This window comes from Bombina bombina, chromosome 7 (assembly GCF_027579735.1).
Source record: "Bombina bombina isolate aBomBom1 chromosome 7, aBomBom1.pri, whole genome shotgun sequence".
NCBI classification, from domain to species: Eukaryota; Metazoa; Chordata; class Amphibia; order Anura; family Bombinatoridae; genus Bombina; species Bombina bombina.
The window spans coordinates 168,265,681-168,288,433 of NC_069505.1; the positions used below are offsets into that span (position 1 = coordinate 168,265,681).

Here is a 22,753-nt window from a genome sequence, read left to right on the forward strand (position 1 = left end):
ATTTTTAATTTTTAAATGTGGATTTTTTTTAGTGGAGACTAATGAAAGCCCCTGTGTGCACACCCAAGCTATATAAATATACCCAAAGGCCCTGATTAAGAAGAGGATAACAACTTCTTGTTTTGACTATAGAGTTTAGTGAATGAGGGGGTTTCTAGAGACTTACATTAGGCCATCAAAAAGACCCCTTGTTTTTAAAGCACCTATATAGGTTTTAATAGCCAGGTGATTCCCTTGGTAATAGTTATATCCTGGCATGAATAAATGTGAACATCACATGTATACAACTATACCCAAAGGCCCTTATTTATATGAGGATAATCCCTTCTTCTTTTAACTATAGGGTTTAGAAAAATAAACGCACACAATTGTTTGCAACCTTCTTTATTAAAATGTTAGCAGAAATAAACATTTTCACACATTTTGATATAGAATTATCATATTCCATGGTATATACATGAGATAATGGTGCAGTTTGAATCTGCTGGATATGCTGAATAAAATAAATAAATGATCTATGTGGGTTTCTAACTGAAAAGTGTCCTACAGTAGGGCTTAAATATGAGCAGCTTCTAAAATCTCCAAAACATCTCAGCACAGGAGAGGAAACTACTCAGCATTAAGTGATATTTCTGCAGACAGCTTAGACCTAACATACAAATCTCATAAATAGAATACATAGGTAAATATTGATTTGGGAGGTGGGGTTGGTCTTTATATGCTCTCAAATGTGTCTGCCCCCCCAATTTTCCCATTTGACAGAGGGTTAGAGTGTTTAATTTTTTTAACCCTTTCCTACACTGTCTTCCATTGCTGTACTCTGCTTTCTCTAGATGGTCAAACTCAGCTTCCGATATAACCATTCTGCTCCTTTAAGTTCTATTTCCTTTATAATGGAGCATATTGTGGGAGAAGTTGTACAGTTTTTGCACAATGTCCCTGTGTGTACAATTTTTTACCTTCTCTTTTCCTACAACGTTTTTTAATCACTTTAATCTATGAGTGTTGTGTTTGGTGTAGCCCCTTTCAGTGCATCTATATAGGTCCAATAGTTTTGTGGTTTTGCTCTGCTGCAAACTATCCATTACTACTGCTGTGCTAGGACTGACGGCCAAAGTTAAGTGAGTGCAGTTAGCACGCTATTGGTGTTATTATGCTACAGCGGCAAATCTCTTGTGTTTTGCTATTCAAACAGTTCAGGCAATGTTCAGATATGTTTTTCATTTCCTTTGCTAATTCACAGGAACAGAGACTCCAGATGCCTCTGCACCTCCAAGGATGTTTCTTATTATTTTTTAATTCCTCCCGGGTTATTTATGTTTGTGCTGCCTGGAAGGTTTTACTCAGTGTAAAAAAAAAAAACCTGTATACATTCTTATAGTAATTATATTGTGATAGTAGTATCTTCATTTTGGTAGGGCTTTTCCTTAGATTTAGAGGTTCTCTGATGTTGTCAGCTTTTTGTTAAAGGGATATGAAACCCCAATTTCTTCTACAAGATATGACGAGTCCACGGATTTCATCCTTGTGGGATTTATCCTCCTGCTAACAGGAAGTGGCAAAGAGCACCACAGCAGAGCTGTATATATAGCTCCTCCCTCCTCTCCACCCCCAGTCATTCTCTTTGCCTGTGTTAGTAATAGGAAGAGGTAAAGTGAGGTGTTAGTTTTAGATTCTTCAATCAAGAAGTTTTTTATTTTAAAATGGTACCGGTGTGTACTATTTTCCTCAGGGAGAAATGGAAATAAGGAATGAAGATTTTTCTGCCCTGAGGTTGATGATCTTAGCAGACGTTACTAAGATCCATTCTGGTTCCCACAGAACTTCTGAAGGTAGTGCAAGAGAAATCTTCAGTGTGGAGAACGGTGTCATGCTTCAAGCAGCATTGAGGTATGGTCAGTCTTTTATTTCTGAGGAGACATGTTATATCAGAACTGGCTGACATTTTTTCCCTACAAGGTAAGCAGTAGACCTATATGAAACTGAGGGTGTTACTGAAATGCCTGGTTGCTATACATATTGATATTAACGGTTTGCATATCTATATTGGGGCTTTACACTCGGAGAGGCAGCTGGACATGTATATCTTTATTATTACAGTCAGTAGGGCTGCAATTATATGTTATAACATTGTAAGTACAGGGGACCACATGGCTTTATTCAAATTGCTTCCCAGGCGGTTAGGCAGTCTGTTGATGCGACGTCCATGATGGGCGGGGCCTATTTCGCGCGCTTAGACGCGTAGTTTTCTCTCACTAAGAAGGCCGCAGACATTAGCTCCGGTGGGGCCTAAAGTTGTTTTCCAGCCACCGGATCGTTGTTGAGTCAGTTTTTAGTACCCTGAGGGCAGGTAGGCGCCACAGCAGTGCTGTGGCAAAGTGCAGGGGCTGTTTTCATTGCTTTTTATTTCTTAAAGGCGCAGTACGCTTTTTGCAAAAAGTTTTTTGAATCAATAAATAAGGTGATTTACGACTATTGTGGCTATTGCTAGTCTGTTTAACATGTCTGAACTCGAGGAAACTCCTTGTTCTATGTGTTTAGAAGCCATTGTGGAACCCCCTCTTACTTTGTGTACCTCTTGTACTGAAAGGGCCTTACAATGTAAAAAGCATATTTTATGTAAAGAAAGTGTGCCTAAGGATGATTCTCAGTCTGAAGAGAATCAGGATATGCCGTCTAATTCTCCCCAAGTGTCACAACCATTAACGCCCATGCAAGCGATGCCGAGCTCCTCAAATGCATCTAATTCTTTTACTCTGCAGGATATGGCTGCAGTTATGTCAACTACCCTTACAGAGGTATTATCTAAGTTACCAGTGTTACAGGGTAAACGCAGTAGGACAGGAATTAATGTGAATACTGAGTCCTCTGATGCTTTGTTGGCTATTTCCGATATGCCCTCACTGGGATCTGAGTTGGGGATCAGGGAAATTTGTCTAAGGGAGAACTTTCGGACCAAGGAAGTATGTTACCTCAGACAGATTCGGACGTTATGTCCTTTAAATTTAAGCTAGAACACCTTTGCCTGTTACTTCGGGAGGTATTAGCGACTCTGGATGACTGTGACCCTATTATGGTACCACCAGAGAAATTGTGTAAAATGGACAAATATCTAGTACCCGCTTACAATGATGTTTTTCCAGTTCCTAAGAGAATTTCGGAGATTATTAAAAAAGAGTGGGACAGGCCGGGTATACCGTTCTCTCCTCCTAATTTCAAGAAGATGTATCCCATATTAGACACCATTCGGGACTCTTGGCAGACTGTCCCTAAGGTGGCGAGAGCTATATCTACCCTGGCTAAGCGTACAACTATTCCTATTGAGGACAGTTGTGCTTTCAAAGACTATGGATAAGAAATTAGAGGGTCTTCTTAAGAAATTGTTTATTCATCAGGGTTTCCTTTTACAACCAACAGCCTGCATTGTTCCAGTTACTACTGCAGTGGCTTTTTAGTTTGATGCTCTAGAAGAGTCTCCGAAGGTTGAGACCCCTTTAGAGGACATTTAGATAGAATTAAGGCTCTCAAGCTAGTAATTCTTTTATTACAGAAGCCGCCTTTCAAATTGCTAAGTTGGCGGCGAAAAATGCAGGATTTGCCATTTTAGCGCATAGAGCGTCATGGTTAAAATTGTGGTCTGCTGATGTGTCATCTAAATCAAAGCTCTTAGCTATTCCTTTCAAGGGTAAGACCCTATTCGGGCCTGAGTTGAAGGAAATCATTTCTGACATTACTGGAGGTAAAGGTCACGCTCTACCTCAGGATAAGTCTGTTAAGATGAGGGGTAAACAAAATAATTTTCGTTCCTTTCAGAATTTTAAAGGAGTACCCTCTTCTTCCACAAAGCAAGAAGGGAATTTTGTTCAGTCCAAGTCCGTCTGGAGACCCAACCAGGCTTGAAACAAGGGTAAAAAACCCAAGAAGCCCGCTGCTGCTACAAAGACAGCATGAAGGGGCGGCCCCCGATCCGGGGCCGGATCTAGTAGGGGGCAGACTTTCTTTCTTTGCCCAGGCTTGGGCAAGAGATGTTCAGGACCCCTGGGCACTGGAAATTGTGACCCACTGGAATTCAAAAATGTTCTCCCAAGAGGCTGATTTCTTCTTTCATGATTGTCTGTAAACCAGATAAAAAGAGAGGCATTCTTACGTTGTGTAAAAGACCACTCTACTATGGGAGTAATTTGTCCCGTTCCAAGACTAGAACAGGGACAGGGTTTTTACTCAAATCTTTTCGTGGTTCCCAAAAAAGAGGGAACGTTCAGACCCATTTTAGAGTCTAAACAAGATTCTCAGAGTTCCATCGTTCAAGATGGAGACTATCCGAACAATTTTACCAATGATCCAGGAAGGTCAATATATGACAACCGTGGACTTGAAAGATGTATACCTTCATATTCCTATCCACAAGGATCATCATCAGTGCCTAAGGTTTGCCTTCCTGGACAAACATTTTCAGTTTGTGGCTCTTCCCTTCAGGTTGGCCACAGCACCCAGGATCTTCACGAAGGTTCTAGGGTCCCTTCTGGCGGTTCTCAGGCCACGGGGCATAGCAGTGGCGCCTTATCTGGACGATATTTTGATTCAGGCGTCAACTTATCATCTGACAAAGTCTCATACAGACAAAGTGTTGTCCTTTCTGAGAACTCACAGGTGAAGGTGAATCTAGAAAAGAGTTCACTAATTCCACAGACAAGGGTTCCCTTCTTGAAACTCTGATAGATTCTATAGACATTAAGATATTTCTGACGGAGGTCAGAAAGTCAAAAATTCTAAATGCATGCCAAGCCCTTCAGTCCAATCCTCGGCCATCAGTGGCTCAGTGTATGGAGGTAATTGGATTGATGGTGGCGGCAATGGACATCATTCCGTTTGCTCGGTTTCATCTCAGATCACTGCAACTGTGCATGCTTGGACAGTGGAATGGGGACTATGCAAATTTATCTCCTCCGATAAATCTGGATCAAGAGACCAGAGACTCTCTTCTTTGGTGGTTGTCGCGGATCATCTGTCCCAAGGGACGTGTTTCCGCAGGCCCTCGTGGGTGATAGTGACAACGGATGCCAGTCTACTGGGCTGGGGTGCAGTCTGGAATTCCCTGAAGGCTCATGGTGTATGGACTCAGGTGGAGTCTCTACTTCCACTTAATATTCTGGAATTGAGAGCAATATTCAATGCGCTTCAGGCATGGCCTCAGTTTGCTTCGGCCAAATTCATCAGATTCCAGTCGGACAACATCACGACTGTAGCTTACATCAATCATCAGGGAGGAACGAGAGTTCCTTAGCGATAACAGAAGTATCCAAAATAATTAGATGGGCGGAGACCCACTATTGTTATCTGTCAGCAATCTACATCCCAGGAGTGTACAACTGGGAAGCGAACTATTTAAGCCGCCAGGCTTTTCATCCAGGAAGTGGGAACTCCATCCGGAGGTATTTGTCTCACTGATTCTCCGATGGGGCAGACCGGAATTGGATCTGATGGCGTCTCGACAGAATGCCAAGCTCCCAAGATACAGATCCAGGTCGAGGGATCCTCAGGCCGAACTAGTAGATGCCTTGGCAGTGCCTTGGTCGTTCAACCTAGCTTATGTGTTTCCACCGTTTCCTCTCCTTCCCCGGGTGATTGCTCGGATCAAACAGGAGAGAGCTTCGGTAATTCTAATCACACCTGCGTGGCCACGCAGGACTTGGTATGCAGATCTAGTGGACATGTCCTCTCTGCTTCCGTGGAAACTCCCAGTGAGACAGGACCTTCTCATTCAGGGTCCTTTCCAACATCCAAATCTAATTTCTCTGCAGCTGACTGCTTGGAGATTGAATGCTTGATTTTTATCTAAGCGGGGTTTCTTTGATGCGGTCATTGATACTTTGATTCAGGCACGTAAGCCTGTCACTAGAAAGATCTATCATAAGATATGGCGTAAATATCTTTTTTGGTGTGAATCCAAGGGCTACTCGTGGAGTAAGGTTAGGATTCCCAAGATTCTGTCTTTTTCTCCAAGAAGGATTGGAGAAAGGGTTATCAGAGAGATCCTTAAAGGGACAGATCTCTGCTTTGTCAATTTTACTTCACAAACGTTTGGCAGACGTTCAGTATTCTTGTCAGGCTTTAACCAGAATTAAGCCTGTGTTTAGACCAATTGCTCTGCCCTGGAGTTTGAATTTAGTTCTTAAAGTTCTTCAAGGGGTTCCGTTTGAACCTATGCATTCTATAGATATTAAGCTGTTATATTGGAAAGTTTTGTTTTTGGTTGCTATTTCTTCTGCTCGTAGAGTTTCTGAGCTTTCAGCGTTACAATGTGATTCACCTTATCTTATCTTCCATTCTGATAAGGTGGTTTTACGTACCAAACCTGGTTTCCTTCCTAAAGTTGTATCTAATAAGAATATTAATCAGGAAATCGTTGTTTCTTCATTATGTCCTAATCCTTCTTCTAAGAAGGAGCGTAAGTTGCATAACCTGGACGTGGTCTGTGCCTTGAAGTTTTACTTGCAGGCGACTAAGGATTTCCGTCAATCATCTTCATTATTCATTGTTTATTCTGGAAAGCGTAGGGATCAGAAAGCTACGGCTACCTTTCTTTCTTTTTGGCTGAAGAGTATCATCCGTCTGGCGTATGAGACTGCTGGACAGCAGCCTCCTGAAAGAATTATGGCTCATTCTACTAGGGCTGTGGCTTCCTCATGGGCATTTAAAAACAATGCTTCTGTTGAACAAGATTTGCAAGGCTGCAACTTGGTCGTCTCTTCACACTTTTTCCAAATTTTCCAAATTTGATACTTTTGCTTCTTCTGAGGCTGGTTTTGGGAGAAAGGTTCTTCAAGCAGTGGTGTCTTCCGTTTAGGTCTCTGTCTTGTCCTCCCTTTCATCCGTGTCCTGTAGCTTTGCTATTGTATCCCACAAGTAAGGATGAAATCCGTGGACTCGTCATATCTTGTAGAAGAAAAGTAAATTTATGCTTACCTGATAAATTAATTTGTTCTAAGATATGATGAGTCCACGGCCCTCCCTGTCATTTTTTAAGACAGATTTAGGGTATATATTTTTTGTAAACTTCAGTCACCTCTGCACCTTTAGCTTTTCCTTTCTCTTCCTAACTTCGGTCGAATGACTGGGGGTGGAGCAGAGGGAGGAGCTATATATACAGCTCTGCTGTGGTGCTCTTTGCCACTTCCTGTTAGCAGGAGGTTAAATCCCACAAGTAAGGATGAAATCCGTGGACTCGTCATATCGTAGAAGAAATTAATTTATCAGGTAAGCATAAATTTACTTTTTTCTATTTTACGATTCAGATAGAGCATGCAATTTTAAACAACTTTCCAATTTACTTCTATTGTCTCATTTCTTTATTTTTTTGCTATCCCTTGTTGAATAGAAAAGCTAGGTAGGCTCAGCAGCAGCAAAGCTTTGCTGGAGGCTAGCTGCTGATTGGCGGCTGCACATATATGCCTTTTGTTATAGGCTTACTTGATATGTTATGCTAGCTCCCATTAGTGAATTGCTGCTCCTTCAACAAAAGATACCAAAAGAACAAAGCAAAGTTGATGATAATAGTAAATTGGAAAGTTGTTTAAAATTACATGCTCTATCTTAATGATTGAAGAGAAAAAATTGGGTTTCATGTCTCTTTAAGGGAACATATTGGTTTTACATGATTATATTTCTCCATTACCTCTAATTTGCAAGATATGAGTTCAGATTTTTTTTCTTTTGATACATTTTGGTGAGATCTCTATTCTATGTCAGTTTGTTCTCTTCATTTCATGGAAGCATTTGCACAAATATGGTAATTTAAGGTACTCTTGCCCTTGTTTCATCTAATTAATCTCTTGTGAAACTTTGACCTCTTCTTCTATGGACTTTATCTTTCCATTTTCATGTGAAGAAAAGTCTGGCTTTTGTTTTATTCCTAGCCATTGGTATGGGGATATGGTATAGAAAGACAGGAAAACAAAAATTGTGCTGTGATGGATTCCAATAAGACAAACCACTCCAAATAAGGACCCCCTTCCTGGATAGATAGACTTGGTAGCTCTAAAAGGGATACAAATGGAGGGCGCTATAAGCTGAAGTCTTAATAAAAACTATTTGTTAAAATTACATATAAATAAATATATTCCTCTTTATAAAAGTTCATTAAAAGTCCATAACATCGCTAGACAGAAGACAGAGAGTTCCGGAGGAGGAGCTTGTGCATGAGGCTGTGCTGCACAAGCCCTGTTCATCTCTCCCATGCAATCAGACCTTGGCGGTAGACTACGCGCCAGGTGCCCCAGCAGCCGAGGGGAGACGTTGCTTCCAGTTTGGTTACTGTTGGGAGGAACTCGCACAGCGCTGTTTCAACTTTGCGCTACAAGATACCACACGGTGTGTTAGACCCCACGCAGAACACCCCGTGGTAAGGTCACACACAGGATAAGCTTGAAAGGCAGTCTCCCCCCTCCCACCGGTGCTGCGTGAGGGGGGTAGATAGCCTGAAAATACCACAAAACTTTACTGGCAGAATACTAATATTTCCCACACCCTCCCCCATCTGGGCTATGGATGGGGGTAGAGGGTAGCGACTTAAATCCAGACAGGCACCACGAAAATCTTACCTCTTCCCTGCCTGGCCGGACCGATACACCTGCTCCCTTGACACACTGAGAGCCGGAATACTCGGTCCCCAGCTGAGCCCTCTGTGGCCCGGATACCTGTCGCAGGTCTGTGAGCGCATACACGGAAGAGGCGGAGACCAAGCGGCGCGCGACTGAACCTAGCGGAGAGAGGGTGGCTGGTTGAACCGGAGTAAGACCTGCATCCCAGCGGAGGGCTGTCTGCATAAAGTCATGTTATTGGAACACGCTGACTTTACCCCAGCCACTTTACCGTGCATTCACACCAGGCTAGATCCTCTCCCTGCAAGAAAACAACTCCCAGAGAGTGGGGGCATAAGACGCCGTTCCAGCATTGTCTCAAGTTGCGGTGAGCAACCGGGCACTCTAACTACTACAAGATAAGGAAAACCGCAAGTATAAAAAATAGATTCACTCTAAGCAAAAAAGTACTTTCTATGTCTATTGTTGCATAAACTTCCCTAGACAAAACTCTTTCCTGATACTAATGCTGGCTAACTTTCTTTTAACCTGGCTACAAATAAGCAAACTAAAGACTGCTTCATACTAACTGTGCTTAACCATAAGTTGCCTGCTTGACTATGCCTATAAACCAGACGTGACTTATTCCCTGCAAAGAAATAACTCTCAACATAGAGGAGTACAAAACGCTGTCTTAGCATTACCCTAAGCTGCACCTAACATTTGGACATCCAATCACTACAAGCTAAGTGAACTGCAAGTCCACAGCTCAAATTTATCTTAAGTAAAAAGAATTGGCTGTGCCCATTGCTGACTATTGCTTCATCAACTGCTTTAGACAAAGTACTATATCTGATACCAAGACTGTTTAACTTTCTTCTAAACTTCACTATAAATGTCATGCTGAGGACTGCTTTATACCAACAGTGCTTGGACAAAATCTGCTTGTTTTAATATGCATATTGTTGATATAGTTAAATTACCACTGGAGGGGCACTACACAACTAAGGCCAGCAGTTATTAACCCCCTCATGACAAAGCTTGCTGATTGTTCCTCATTATAACTAAAGAGTTATCACTGGTTGATTATTTGCTGTAGGGATATTAGTATTTAATCTGAAGTGGTAAAGTAACTAAAATATTTAAAGTCAAATTAAGCTAACAATACTCCTAGGTGAGACATGAAGGTACCCTGTCGTGGTGCACATTATATGTCAACTTAAAAATACTCAGATTCCCTATCCATGAGAGGTGCTGTTCTTATTACCTATTAGGTGTTGTACAATTAGACTACCCATGAACATAGAATTTATTTAAAAGGAAAGAGAAAGAAAAAGAAAAAAGAGGGTTTTTGCTGCTATGTAAACCTGAACCCTTTTTGTAGAATGTTGAATGTAAAACTGTGAGCTAACATCAATCTGTATATGACTGTTATTGAGGTTCCCCTTAAGTATCTGCCTCTTATTTAAGGGGGGAGAGGAGAGAAAAGGAAGTAATTCTAAGGTGTTTTTTTTTTTTTTTTTTTTTTTTGCTTCATCTCTCCCATTTAACTAATAACAGGCTCAAGTAACTCAGGGAAAGAATAGACAGGGAGGTAAGAGAAGGAGATAAAGGGATAAGATAACTTAAACTGAGGGGACTAAGTGAAAGAGAGCTGACATATAATTGCCACGATTTAAACTCAGATTAGAAATGATTAGTATACTTGATTGACTTTGTACCTAACATACTATTCTTAGAACTCTCTAATTATAAAGATTGGAAAGAAAAAACGGGTTAGACCCCCACATTACTAAACCGAGTCTACCACCCCAGGTCTCAATTTTTAAGAGACAATTATCTGTCCTCTGGGATTGTGAACCCTGGTCTTAACACCTCCCTTGATTAGACACTTTCTCACCTAGGGGGCTCTCCCCCCCCCTTTTTTTTTTTTTTTTTTTTTTTCCTCTCCCCGGCTTCATCCGCACTTTTCACTCACCTCCCCACAAATACTCACCCTCACTTTTTTCCCCTTGGGGGGCTTTTCTTTTCCCCTTTTTTTTTTTTTTTTTCCCCTTTCCCTCCCCCCAACACCCTAATAAGCACTTATAAAACACGCACGAGGAGGGGATTTCTTCCTGTCGATTGAAACACAGAAATTTTCTTTCTTAACTGCTCACTCACATATGGATAAATTTTTAAAACTCACCGGCACACCTTAAAAATTTTTCACCAACCATGGCTTCCAGACCCAGGGACAAGAGAAATAAAAAATACAACTGAAACTACAGTTGATTTACACCCAGAACCTGAATTTTCTGTAAAATCAAAAGAGGTCATTAGCTCCCAAATAATTGTAAAAGATATCCTTGAAGCTCTAAATCCCAAGTTTGACTCCCTCAGAATGGAAATAAAGCAAGACCTCCATGCACTCTCTGTGGAGGTTAAGCAATTCTCAGCAAGGATTCAAGAAGTAGAGCAAAGGGTGTCTGATCTTGAAGATCATTCAGTTGCACAAGTTACTAAAATACAGGCAAACTCTTTAGCTCTGAAAGAGTTACAGAACAAGATCGAGGACTTAGAAAATAGGTCTAGAAGAAACAATATCAGAATAATCTGAGTTACAGAATCTTTCCAGGGTACACGACCTAGTGAAGTTTGCAGCCGAAACTTTACCTCAACTTCTAAAGATCCCTCAGGAAACACTGCCTTTAATGGTAGAAAGAGCCCACAGATTGGGGAGACCTCCCCTATCAGCGGGTGATAGATTAAGACCTAGACCTATAATTGTGAAATACCTGAACTTTCAGGATAAGGTCAAGGTCATGCAATTTTTTCGTAAAAATGCCCCTATCTTACTAGATGGGAACAAAATATTAGTATTCCAAGACTTTGCCTACGAAACCTCCCTGAAGAGGAGGGAGCTCTCCCCAATTTGCGGTAGAATGATCAAAGAGGGTCTTTCTGCTACGGTCATTTACCCAGCTAGGCTGAAAATAGAATTCCAGGGCCAGGTGCACTTTTTTGAGACTGCCGCAGAGGCAGAAAAATTCTATACAGAAAAATGTGTTAAGTAATATGCACCATGATGTTAAATTTAATATGAGATTAAGATTGTATCTGCCATCGATGTCGCCTATTATATAAGAGTTTCTGGTATTTGATGGTTTTTTGGTTTTTTTATTTTTCTCATTTTTATCCTTCAGGCCTCAATATTGAAAAGCGACGGCAGTGGTGCTGGGAGGCTCTTTTTCCTTTTCCCCTTTCCCCCCCCCCCCCCCTTTTTTTTTTTTTTTTTCTCTTCTTCTCTCTCCCTTTTATTTTTAGAGGATTCTCTCATCCCAAGGGAGGGGAGGGCGAAGAAATTTAGAAAGAAAAAGTGTAAAGAATGTCTAATATAAAAAATTTGATTTTTCTTCCTGGAATGTTGGAGGGGTCTCAACTCCAATGAAACGGAAGATGATAATCTCTCAATTTAGGAAAACTTAACTCTGACATCGCATTTATCCAGGAGACACATTTAAACGCAGAAGAAACTCTAAAGCTAAAATTCTCCTGGGTAAGTGAAGTGTTCTTCACACCAAGTACATGCAGAAAGAGAGGCGTAGCCATTCTCATAGGAAAAAAAAACCCATATGAGATTTTGTCAGAATATATACGACCCAGAGGGTAGAATTGTGATTTTAAAAATAAGAATGGCTAATTCTATTTTTACTTTATGCAACTTGTATGCTCCTAACAACGTTGATAGAAGTTTTTGGGAATTCCTACAAACTAAAATTTTGCAAATAGGAGAAGGCTATTAATTCTAGCAGGGACTTCAACATGACCCCAAGAGCGCAGATAGATAGGCTCAGGCAAAAACTCAATAGCGGTTTGACTAAAAGAGATAAGCTTGAGGCAAAATGTTTAAAACTTTATTTAAAAATCTAGCCCTTAAAGACATTTGAAGAATTCAAACCCAGATCGAAGGGAGTTTATCATGTAAAGCTAAAAGTGTAAAATCTTTCTCTAGAATCGATTTATTTCTAGTCACTGAGAATGTGCATGAGAATTGGCACTACATCGAAAATATCGCAAGTCACTTTTTCAGACCATGCTCCAATAACATTAAAAATACCATTAAACGAAAAAAAATCAGCTACACATCGTTTTTTCTTCCCTAAGTTTTTAACGAAAAACGCAAAATTTAGGGAATGGTTGACAACTAGAATGTCTGAATCTTTTTACTATAAATGCTGACACTGTCAAGGATCCAAATATACTATGGGAAGCTGGTAAGGCGGTAATGAGAGGGGAAATTATTGCATACATGGCCGATTATAAGCGCAAGGCGACTCTGAGGGAGAACGAAGTACTGAGAGCACTTACTAATAGCTATAGTAAATATTTATCTCAACCAACATCAGTAAATTGGAAGAGGTACACCTTGGCTAAGAGAGAGAGAGATAATTTTCTAATGCATGTTGCCAATCCAAGAGGATTATAAAACCAGAGCCAAATTCTACAGGCATGGAAATAAGGCAGGAAAAGTATTAGCAAATTTAGTTAAGAACACACAAGGAAGCTCTACTATTGATTCGATTTTAGAACAAGGAAACCTACTTCAAATTCAAGAGAGATTATTGATGCCTTTTTTCATTTATTATAGAGATCTCTATTCGTTTAGGGAATCAGATGAAGAAGCCTCAGAACTTTTTTGGGAAGGACTTGATCATCCGGTTTTAAATGAAGAAGCAGTAAGTGGAATCAACGCCCCCTATTTCTGAGCAGGAAAGTTACTTTGGCATTCAAGAAGCCCGCCTGGATAAGGCACCTGGCCCAGATTTTCTCCCTAATGAGTTTTACAAACTCCTTACTCCAATTATAACCCCCCACTTAAGAAAAGTATTCAATTATTTCTTTGTAGACACTAAACCTATTCCTTTATCTTTTACAGCATCTATTACAACACTAATTTTGAAACCTGGAAAGACCCCCTGAAAAAAGAGTCGTATAGACCCATCGCTTTACTTAACACAGATTTACAAGCTATTATCATCCATCTTAGCCAAAAGACTCCAAAAAGTAATGGGGGATCTCATTAATAAAGATCAGGCGGGTTTTTTTGTCCAGGCGCAATCTAGCTGCTAAGGTTAGGGAATTATTCCTAGTCCTTGACTACTTTCATAATTGCTCTGGAAGATTTATCCCAAGACCAATCTGATATAGCAATTATCGCTTTAGACGCAGAAAAAGCGTTTGACTCTGTCTTCCATCAGCACATCAATAATGCCTTAACACGTTTGGTTTCAAGGATAATTCCCTTTTTTTATCAATAATCTCTGCACTAAGTCTACAACTAGATTATCTATTATTAAACTTGAGTCTAATTTAATTACCTCCAGAGGGGCACAAGACAGGGGTGCCCGCTGTCACCTCTTTTATTTGACTTAGCGATTGAACCATTGGCCCTTAAAATCAGACAGATGATACAAGGGATAAGAATTGGCTCAGTAGAACCCAAAAATTGCTTATATGCCGATGACGTATTAATCTATATGTCTAATACAGCGACTAACATTCCAAGGTTAATCTCGATCACTAATTCATTTGGATCCTTCACAGGTTATAAGCTCAATATCTCTAAATCAGAGCTACTATGGGTTAGAAAAAATGAGGCCTCAATTGACACGATACCTTTCAAGGAAGTCTTGACTCATTTTAAATACTTAGGGATCTATATCTCAATTAATCCACAAGAGTGGTACACTCTCAATATTTCTCCCATCCTGGCTAGAATTAAAGAATATATGGTAAACTGGCAAAATCTCCCGATATCTTTATCGGGACGTATTGCTTTGTTCAAGATGGTCCTTCTTCCTAAGATTCTTACCCTCTCCAAAATATCCCGGTGATCTTAAAAGTCAAAGATTGGAAAAGCTTAAATAGGGCACTGCGATATATTATTTGGAAATGTAAAAGACCTCGAATTTCCCTAAACAAACTCTATCTACCTAAGAAGTATGGAGGAATGGCTCTCCCAGACCTAAGTAAATATAGCCTGGTTTTTCTCTCGCGCATCGCAATAGATTGGATCTTAAATAAGGACTATTTTACAAATAATAGTCTGGAGAAAAGTATCATATTTCCCTATAACCCTTCAGCTTTAATTCACTGCCAATCAACTAATTCCGAAAAAAGTGAGGAGGTCTTCAATCAATATATATGGTTATATAAGCCTGGAAAAAATTAGGGCGCAAATTAAATATCGATTTAACTATTCCAAAATTCCAAGGACTATGTGGCAACCCAGAATTCCAGGAAGGTACTCAAACATTAGTATTTCAAATGTGGCAAAGAAAGGGTCTTCTTTTCCTGACTCAACTTATTGAACAAGGCACTCCATCGATCAAAACTTTTGAAAAGTTGAAACAGGAATTTGATATAAGCAATAAAGATTTTTTTTGCTTACCTTCAAGCCAGACATTACCTATTCTCACTTGTGGAGAAGTATGGATGGTCTTGGTCATGGGGGAAGTTAGACAATTGGCCCATCCTGGCTAAAAACGACTTATCCTCTATATCCTGTTGGTATGATCTGTTGATAAGCCAAGATGGAGAGTCTAATCTTCAACAGATAACATCAAAATGGAATTCATTAACACCAGACTTAGACATCGAGGCAGAACAGGTGGGAAAATCTATAGCCACTGTAGCCCAGACTACATTATCCGCAAATTGGAGGGAATCACACATCAAGTTACTCTACAGAACATACTATACTCCACTTAAAGGGTTTAAGTGGCACAATTATGAATTTAACATATGCCCCAAATGTTCTCTCCCGGCTGCTGACATAGTCCATATGATATGGTCTTGCCCGAGGATTAGACAACTATGGAAAAAAGTAGAATTTTGGCTAACTAATGCACTAAAGCTCTCAACTCTCTCTCTCTCATTGGCAATGGTGGTATTTCTTATAGAACCTACAACAAATTTAGACCAAATAAAAATTAGGAATGGGGCGATTCTGGCAACAAGAAATTTAATTTTTGGAAAGTGGAGAGACTCCTCAATACCTAGCATTCAAGAAATTAAAAACTATATGAAAAAACAATGTATTATTGAACAAATGGATGTATCTTTAACCTCTGAAAGAGAGGTGGTTTTATTTTTCCAAAAATGGTCGGCTTTCATTAAGATATTCACTCCAGAAGAAATAAATCAACTAATATATCCCTTTAGACACTCGGAGATAGTCCTATTAGGTATATGGTAATAGAAGATCCTGACACTCCCTTCAACCTCTCCCTCCCACTAAATTTTTCTTCTTATTTATTCATTTATTTATGGAGGGGAGAGAGAAGAGAAAGAAAAAATAATTTCCCCCCCCCCTTTTTTTTTTTTTTTTTTTTTTTTTTCTTCCCGCACCCCTCTCCACCACTTCCAGCTCAAATAGGTCGCATTAGGCAAGAGATTATTTATTATTTAGCCTGAAGATATAGGATGTATAAGAAGGTTGATAAATAATAGAAAATAAGAGGCTTCATTTACTTTCGTTTGTTCTTTTTTTTTTGTTAATCCAGACAAAAAGTCTGCAATGTTTTGGCATATTTCTGTTTGATCTTGGTTGATGATATATTAATGTATGTCAATCTGCTTGTATTTTTTCTTTTTTTTTCTCTGTCGGTATTTCTTTTTTTTGACAATATTGTTACATTGTTATGCCTCAATAAAAAAAAAAAAAAAAGGTCCATAACATCAAATCTTTATAAAACTGGGACGTCTCCTATAAAACCACTCCTATAAAAGATTATTGCTTTGATGATATCCGCAAGTTAAGAGGCCACAGGTATCAGTATTACTCAGTTTTGGGATACTTATACAAGTGAATACGAATACTTATGGCCTCTTAACTACGGATATTATCAAAGCAATAATCTTGTTAAGGTGGTTTTATGGGAGACGTCCCAGTTTTATTAAATATTTGGTGTTATAGACTTTTAATCAGGAATATATTTATATGTGTAATTTGACCAATACATTTTATTAAAGGAAAACCCCCAAAAAAATATTTCATGATTCAGACAGAGCATGTGATTTTAGACAACTCTCTAATTTACTTCTATTATTAAATGTGCTTTGTTTACTTGAAATTGTTCGTTAAAAAGCAAATCTTGGTAGGTTCAGCAGTAGCAATGCATTACTGGGAGTTATCTGCTGATGGATGCCTTTTGTCATCAGTTCACCAGATGTGTTCGGTTAGCACCCAGTAATGCATTGCTCCTTCAACAAAGGATAACATGAAAATGAAGCAAATTTGATAATATAAGTAAATTGTAAAGTTGTTTTTAAATGATATGCTCTATCTAAAGCATGAAAGAAAAATTTGGGATGTCATGTCCCTTTAAGACTTTGACTTATAGCACCCTCCATTTGTATCCTTTTTTATAGAAAGAATGGATGGAAGGAAGGAGTGAGTTTGATTCTTTCAGTACCCTTTTATGGAAATTGGGAGGTTGTTATTGCAATCTATTTAATTATCTGGCACTTAGCTGAATATTCTATATTAAGCGTCCCAGACACTTTTTTATTTAAAAAAATAAATAAAAAAAATACAGACCTATAAGTATGAAGACAAGGACTTCATATCTCAATTCTGGTTGATCAGTTGGGGGGGGGGGAGCGTTTCTGACATCAAATGTTTTTGTGTGTCAAATTGCAGACATTCTAGTCTGTGATGTCTTTTTTTGTGGAAGGCTAAGTGATCCATTGTAGTACAAAAAAAACAGGAAATGTATAGCCAGATGTTGACTTGGCCTTGCTGGGAGTTATGTAATTTACTTTTCTTCTGGTGAAGTAGACAAGTTGCCACTTTAGACCAACTCAACTCTACTTTTAGCCAACATAAAGCATCAACAACAACATATCTCTCAGAATCTGGTTTTAGGTATTCTCAAACATCTAAAATGGCAATAGATTGCTTCCAATCTCTAAAGTAGGTTCTTATTGGAGGAACCTCGGAGGGTGGTAATAACTACTGATTAAAGTTAAGGTTCCATTTAAGGTTTGTAAAGTTGTATGAATTCATTCTGTCCAGAAAATGTCTTAGAATTGAGACCCAGCAAATGCCCTAGAGCTGAGTACAATCTGTTTCTCTTTCAAGATTATAGTCTTTTTATAGTGAAAGCTGGGAATAGATATAATGTCTACAGATATCAGTTGAAAGTTGGAGAAGTTATTTTTCAAAAACCATATTTCTGAATGCTCAGGGAATCAATGCACTAAGTAAGGGATGGCAAGTTGGTACCCCAATGGCTACATACAGCCCTCTGCACTAGGCCCAAGAAAAAAACAAAACTAACAATGTGTTCTACAGTTTATTTTGTGGCCCCAGAAAAAAGCCTAACTAAAGATGTGTGCTTTGAGGTGACCTCAACTCAAAAAAGCTCTCTGGATGGAAGAGAAATTGATTATTTTTTGCAATCTTACCTAAATCTAGCCCTGTGCCATATATTTATATGCAACCGTTTAGGCTTCTAAAATATTAATCTGAGGTCACCATGTGTTGGCCATCATTTCTTTTGGCCATAAATGATGTCACCTAGAGTTTATTTTCCTTCCATTTTCTCTGATCCTGATAGAGTTCAGAAACACAAAACAAGACATAGTAGACATCATTGTAATCATTTTAAATTGACCCACAATTCACTGGTTCCCTTTGCTGAAAAGCCTACAAAAAGGGACACCATTAACGGTTTCAGCGAGATAATTTGCCTAAAAGACTTGTTGGTTGAGTGAAACAAATTAAAGAAGTTGGAGTTGTCAGAGACTGTGGTGAGCTTTTTAAAAAAGGCCAGAAAAGCCTTGAAGAATTCTATTCATAGAAATATATGGAACACGTTTTAATTTGGAAGTTGGTAAATCAACTGTCTATTTCTGTCAGGCATTGATGAATATCTGATCACCCTTAGGAGCCTTGTTCCTCCCATGAATTTAAAAGGACACTGAACCCAATGTTTTTCTTTCATAGTCTATCTGAAGCATGAAAATTTAATTTTGACTTTACTCTCCCTTTAATACACATTATACCTCTGAAATTACCTTGCATCTAAGCATCTGCAGACTGCCCCCTTATTTCAGTTATTTTGACAGACTTGCATTTTAGCCAATCAGTGCTGACTCCTAGGTAACCCCACGGGCATGAGCACAATGTTATCTATATGGCACACATGAACTAACACCCACTTGTTGTGAAAAAAAATCAAAATACATTCAGATAAGAGACTGTTTTTAAGGGCTAATAAATTAGCATATGAACCTCCTAGGTTTAGCTTTCAACTAAGAATACCAAGAGAACAAAGCAAATTTGATGATAAAAGTAAATTAAAAATCTTCAAATGACATGCCCTATCTGAATCATGAACATTTTATTTGGACTAGACTGTCCCTTTAATTAAAAAAAAAATATGTTGTTAACGTTGAAGAAACTGCCAGTAACCCAGCTAGTCAATGAGCGCCTTAAATGTCTCCTGTGTGATACAAAATGGAAGAATAATCTGTGGTGCACCATTTTAGCTCTGAGTAGAAAATATGTTTAAGGATTGATTATCTACACTTAAATATGTGAAACATTGCAGCACTGCAGGGACATACTCTGTTCTGCTGCACTGAGTGTCTCTATTTAATTTGAACAGATTGTGAGTAGTTTTATAGAGTAGATTTATTTCGAGCTATTACATTGTTCATTGATAAGACACCGATTTATTTCACAAACATTTATTATGGTGTTCTCATTGTGTATTTTGTTTGCTTGTTTTACAGAATAAAGCAATTACAGTGCGTGTAAGATGCTTGTCAGATACGGTACTTGGCCTTGAATCATTTGTTGGCGCTGAGAGAGAAACCAATCCATTATATAAAGACTATCATGGTGAGTTCTATTGTGTTTAAGGAAGGAAGATGGTTCTATGAACCCTCTGCAGCACATACTAGGTCCTAGAGAACTGCAACTCAACTGTTTTGTGAACATAAAAGATCCTTACTGTCTATAGGGACACACAGGGAGATTGGTTAGATTTCAGATGCAGTAAAGACTTTTTTTTTATTATTCATTTTAAAAATTGTGATTATTAAAAAAGATGCAAATGTATAAATAGGTTTTAATCTTTATCAAATCTCCAGTAAAGAGATTCAGTATTTAAGATTTGAGCACTGGTTCATAGCATTGAAAAGTTGGGTGTTTACCAGTCTAGGAGTCAAGGACAAGATATATATGTATGTGGTTGAACTCAATGGACTACTATCTTCTTTCTACCTCATTTACTATGTTACTATGTAGACAGGTGATTGGCAAATAGTAGAAAACACAAGAGTATTTGTGTTACATTACATTGCCATGATACATTTTCTGCATAAGTTCTGAGTTAAAGGAACATTAAGGAACATGAATAAAATACTCTACTGTACTAGACTGCCACAAAGGGATTAAACACATAGTTAAAGTAATTTTGGACCAGCAATACACTGCAGATCCGGAACATGCCTGGTGATTGGCAGTTATGTGCATATGCAGCCTCTGATTGGCTCACTCCCCTTGTTCAGTTGAAGACCACTAGCGATTGCTAGTTCAGACCTAGTCATGCAGTAGTACCATAATAACATTCTGTAGCACAGGGATGGACAACTGGCGGCCCAAGGACCTCATGCGGCCCCAGGGAAAAATTAGAACTAAGAATGTGTGTCATGGTTTTTGTGGTCCCAGGAAAAGGCAGAAATAAAAATATTTGCTCTGGGTGGCCAAAACTCAAAAGAGCCCTCTAAAGGAGAAAAGATAAGATGATGGCACCCTGTAACATTACCTACATCCCCTGTGCCACTGTATTTTTTAGGAAGTACAATATTATTTGTGTGCTTGATAATCATACATTTATATGCGGGCACCATGTATTAGGAAGTTGGCCTTCCCATTTAAGGGAGGAGGAGTTATTCAGAAGTAATAATTGCAAATGACAAAGATATACTAATGAAAACACACATACATATATATATATACAGTGGGTATTGAAAAGAATCACCCCCCTTGAAAATAATCACATTTTGTTGCTTTACAGCCTGAAATAAAGACAGACTCCATTTTTGTTTAACCGGTTGTAATTACTCAGTGCAACTTATAACATCCAAGTGAAAGATAAAACACCAACATGTCAGGCAAAAATAAAAACAATGCAAAAACAGAATCACTGAGTTGCAAAAAGGATCACCCCCTCGTAAAATTAGTTGTAAAATCAATCAGGTGTAGCTAATCACCTTCTCAACGGCACACACAAAGCCAATTGACCTTCAACTGTGATCAGCTGTGGGTATATTGATAAGCTCAGCATGAATATAACTTTCCTGGAGCATCTCATTCCTTGGTAGTGTAACTGAAACAAACAATCAACTATAGGTGGCAAGGTACTGTCAAAAGATCTCCGGGATAATGTTGTGGACAGGCACAAGTCAGGAGATGGATACAAGAAAATATCAAAGGCTTTATGAATGCCTAGAAGCACAGTGAAATCTATTATTAAGAAGTGGAAGGTATTTGGTACAACACAGACCCTCTCTTGATCAAGACATCGCTCTAAACTGGATGAAAGAGCCAGGAGGAAACTAGTCAGAGAGGCTACCAAGAGGCCATCAGCAACTCTGAAGCAGTTGCAGGAATTTATGACAAAGAGTGGTCATTGTGTGCATGTGTCAACAATATTACAAATTCTCCACAAATGTGGCTTGTATGGGAGGGTTGCAAGAAAAAAGCCACTGCTCAAGAAAGGCCACATGCAGTCATGACTGAGCTTTGCCATAACACACCTAGGATATTCTGAGGCCACATGGAAAAAGGTGTTATGGTCAGATGAGACTAAAATTTAATTATTTGGCCTCAACACCAAACAATATGTCTGGAGGAAATCCAATACAGCTCACCATCCAAATAACACCATACCTACAGTAAAGCATGGAGGTGGTGATATCCTATTATCAGGGTGTTTCTCTGCAGCAGGCACTGGAGCACTTGTCAGTATATAAGGAATAATGAATGGGGCAAAATACCGTCAAATTCTTGAGGAAAATCTGCTGCCCTCTGCCAGGAAGTTGTCATTGGGAAGAAGGTTTACCTTCCAACATAATAGTGACCCAGCAAATGTTAAAAATAAATGTGCGCTAAAGCCGTAAATCGTTCAAACAGATATAATGTCCATAAGGCTTATATAAACACTAGGGATGCACCGATACTAGTATCGGTATCGGTACCGATACCAAGTATTTGCATGAGTACTTGTACTCGTGCAAATGCACCGATACTTAAAACGATACCTCCACTTCCTACCCATATGCTATCTTGTGGTATTTTCTCAAACTGCATGTTCCCATTTCATTTTAAACTGGAGTGGAGACTAAACTAAAAATTGTTTACTACTGTTCTGACAATACAAATTGCTGTTATTTGTATTATTGTAGGAGAGATCACTGTACCTCGTTCAGACAAACCCCTGAAGTACTGGGCAGTTAATAAACAGATTTTCAGATCTGGCTAAAATGGCCCAAAAATATCTTTCTGCCCCATGCAGTAGTGTGGAAAGTGAAAGACTGTTCAACTTAGAGTCGAACCTCCATACAAATGTCAGATTGATGTTATATAACAGCCCTACAACCCAATTGCATCACCCCTTTAAATGTAATATTTTATTGTAATATTTTTTATTTATAAACATGTTTAGTGAACTTTTTTTATTATTTCATAATCTCTTTTGAATTACAGTCCTTTATAATTATAAAGAAGGAATTTTAAATAATTAGTCTGTATTGTGCTTGGTAAACTGTCACATGACATAAAGAAAAAGTATCGGTAATTGGTATCGGCGAGTATTTGAAAACAAGTATCGGTACTTGTACTCAGTCATACAAAAATGGTATCGGTGCAACCCTAATAAACACAGCCTCAAATTTAGTCACTGCGGTACCTCTTTGAAAATCTCAATGTCCTTAAACAATGCTTCCTGTATTGTATCCCGGCAAAGTTAATTTCTTTTCGTTAGAGGGAGTTCATGAGATCCCAAACCAATCAGCGTGTACTCACTGCAGCTCCTCAGTGTTAAAGTCCCATCACAGACTCATCAGACCGTTAGCTGTAGAAAAATGAAAAAGTAGAAAAGCGCAACACGCCTCTA

The 22,753-nt window shown here is 38.9% G+C and overlaps 1 protein-coding gene across 1 annotated transcript in view; it reads left to right on the forward strand.

Moving 5' to 3' along the window:
- Window positions 1-22,753, forward strand: part of ELP4 (elongator acetyltransferase complex subunit 4) — a 635,326-nt gene that overhangs the window by 293,048 nt on the left and 319,525 nt on the right. The window contains exon 6 of the mRNA XM_053689320.1: window positions 19,365-19,473. Coding sequence (XP_053545295.1) covers window positions 19,365-19,473 — 109 coding nt within the window. The remainder of the gene's footprint in view (window positions 1-19,364; window positions 19,474-22,753) is intronic.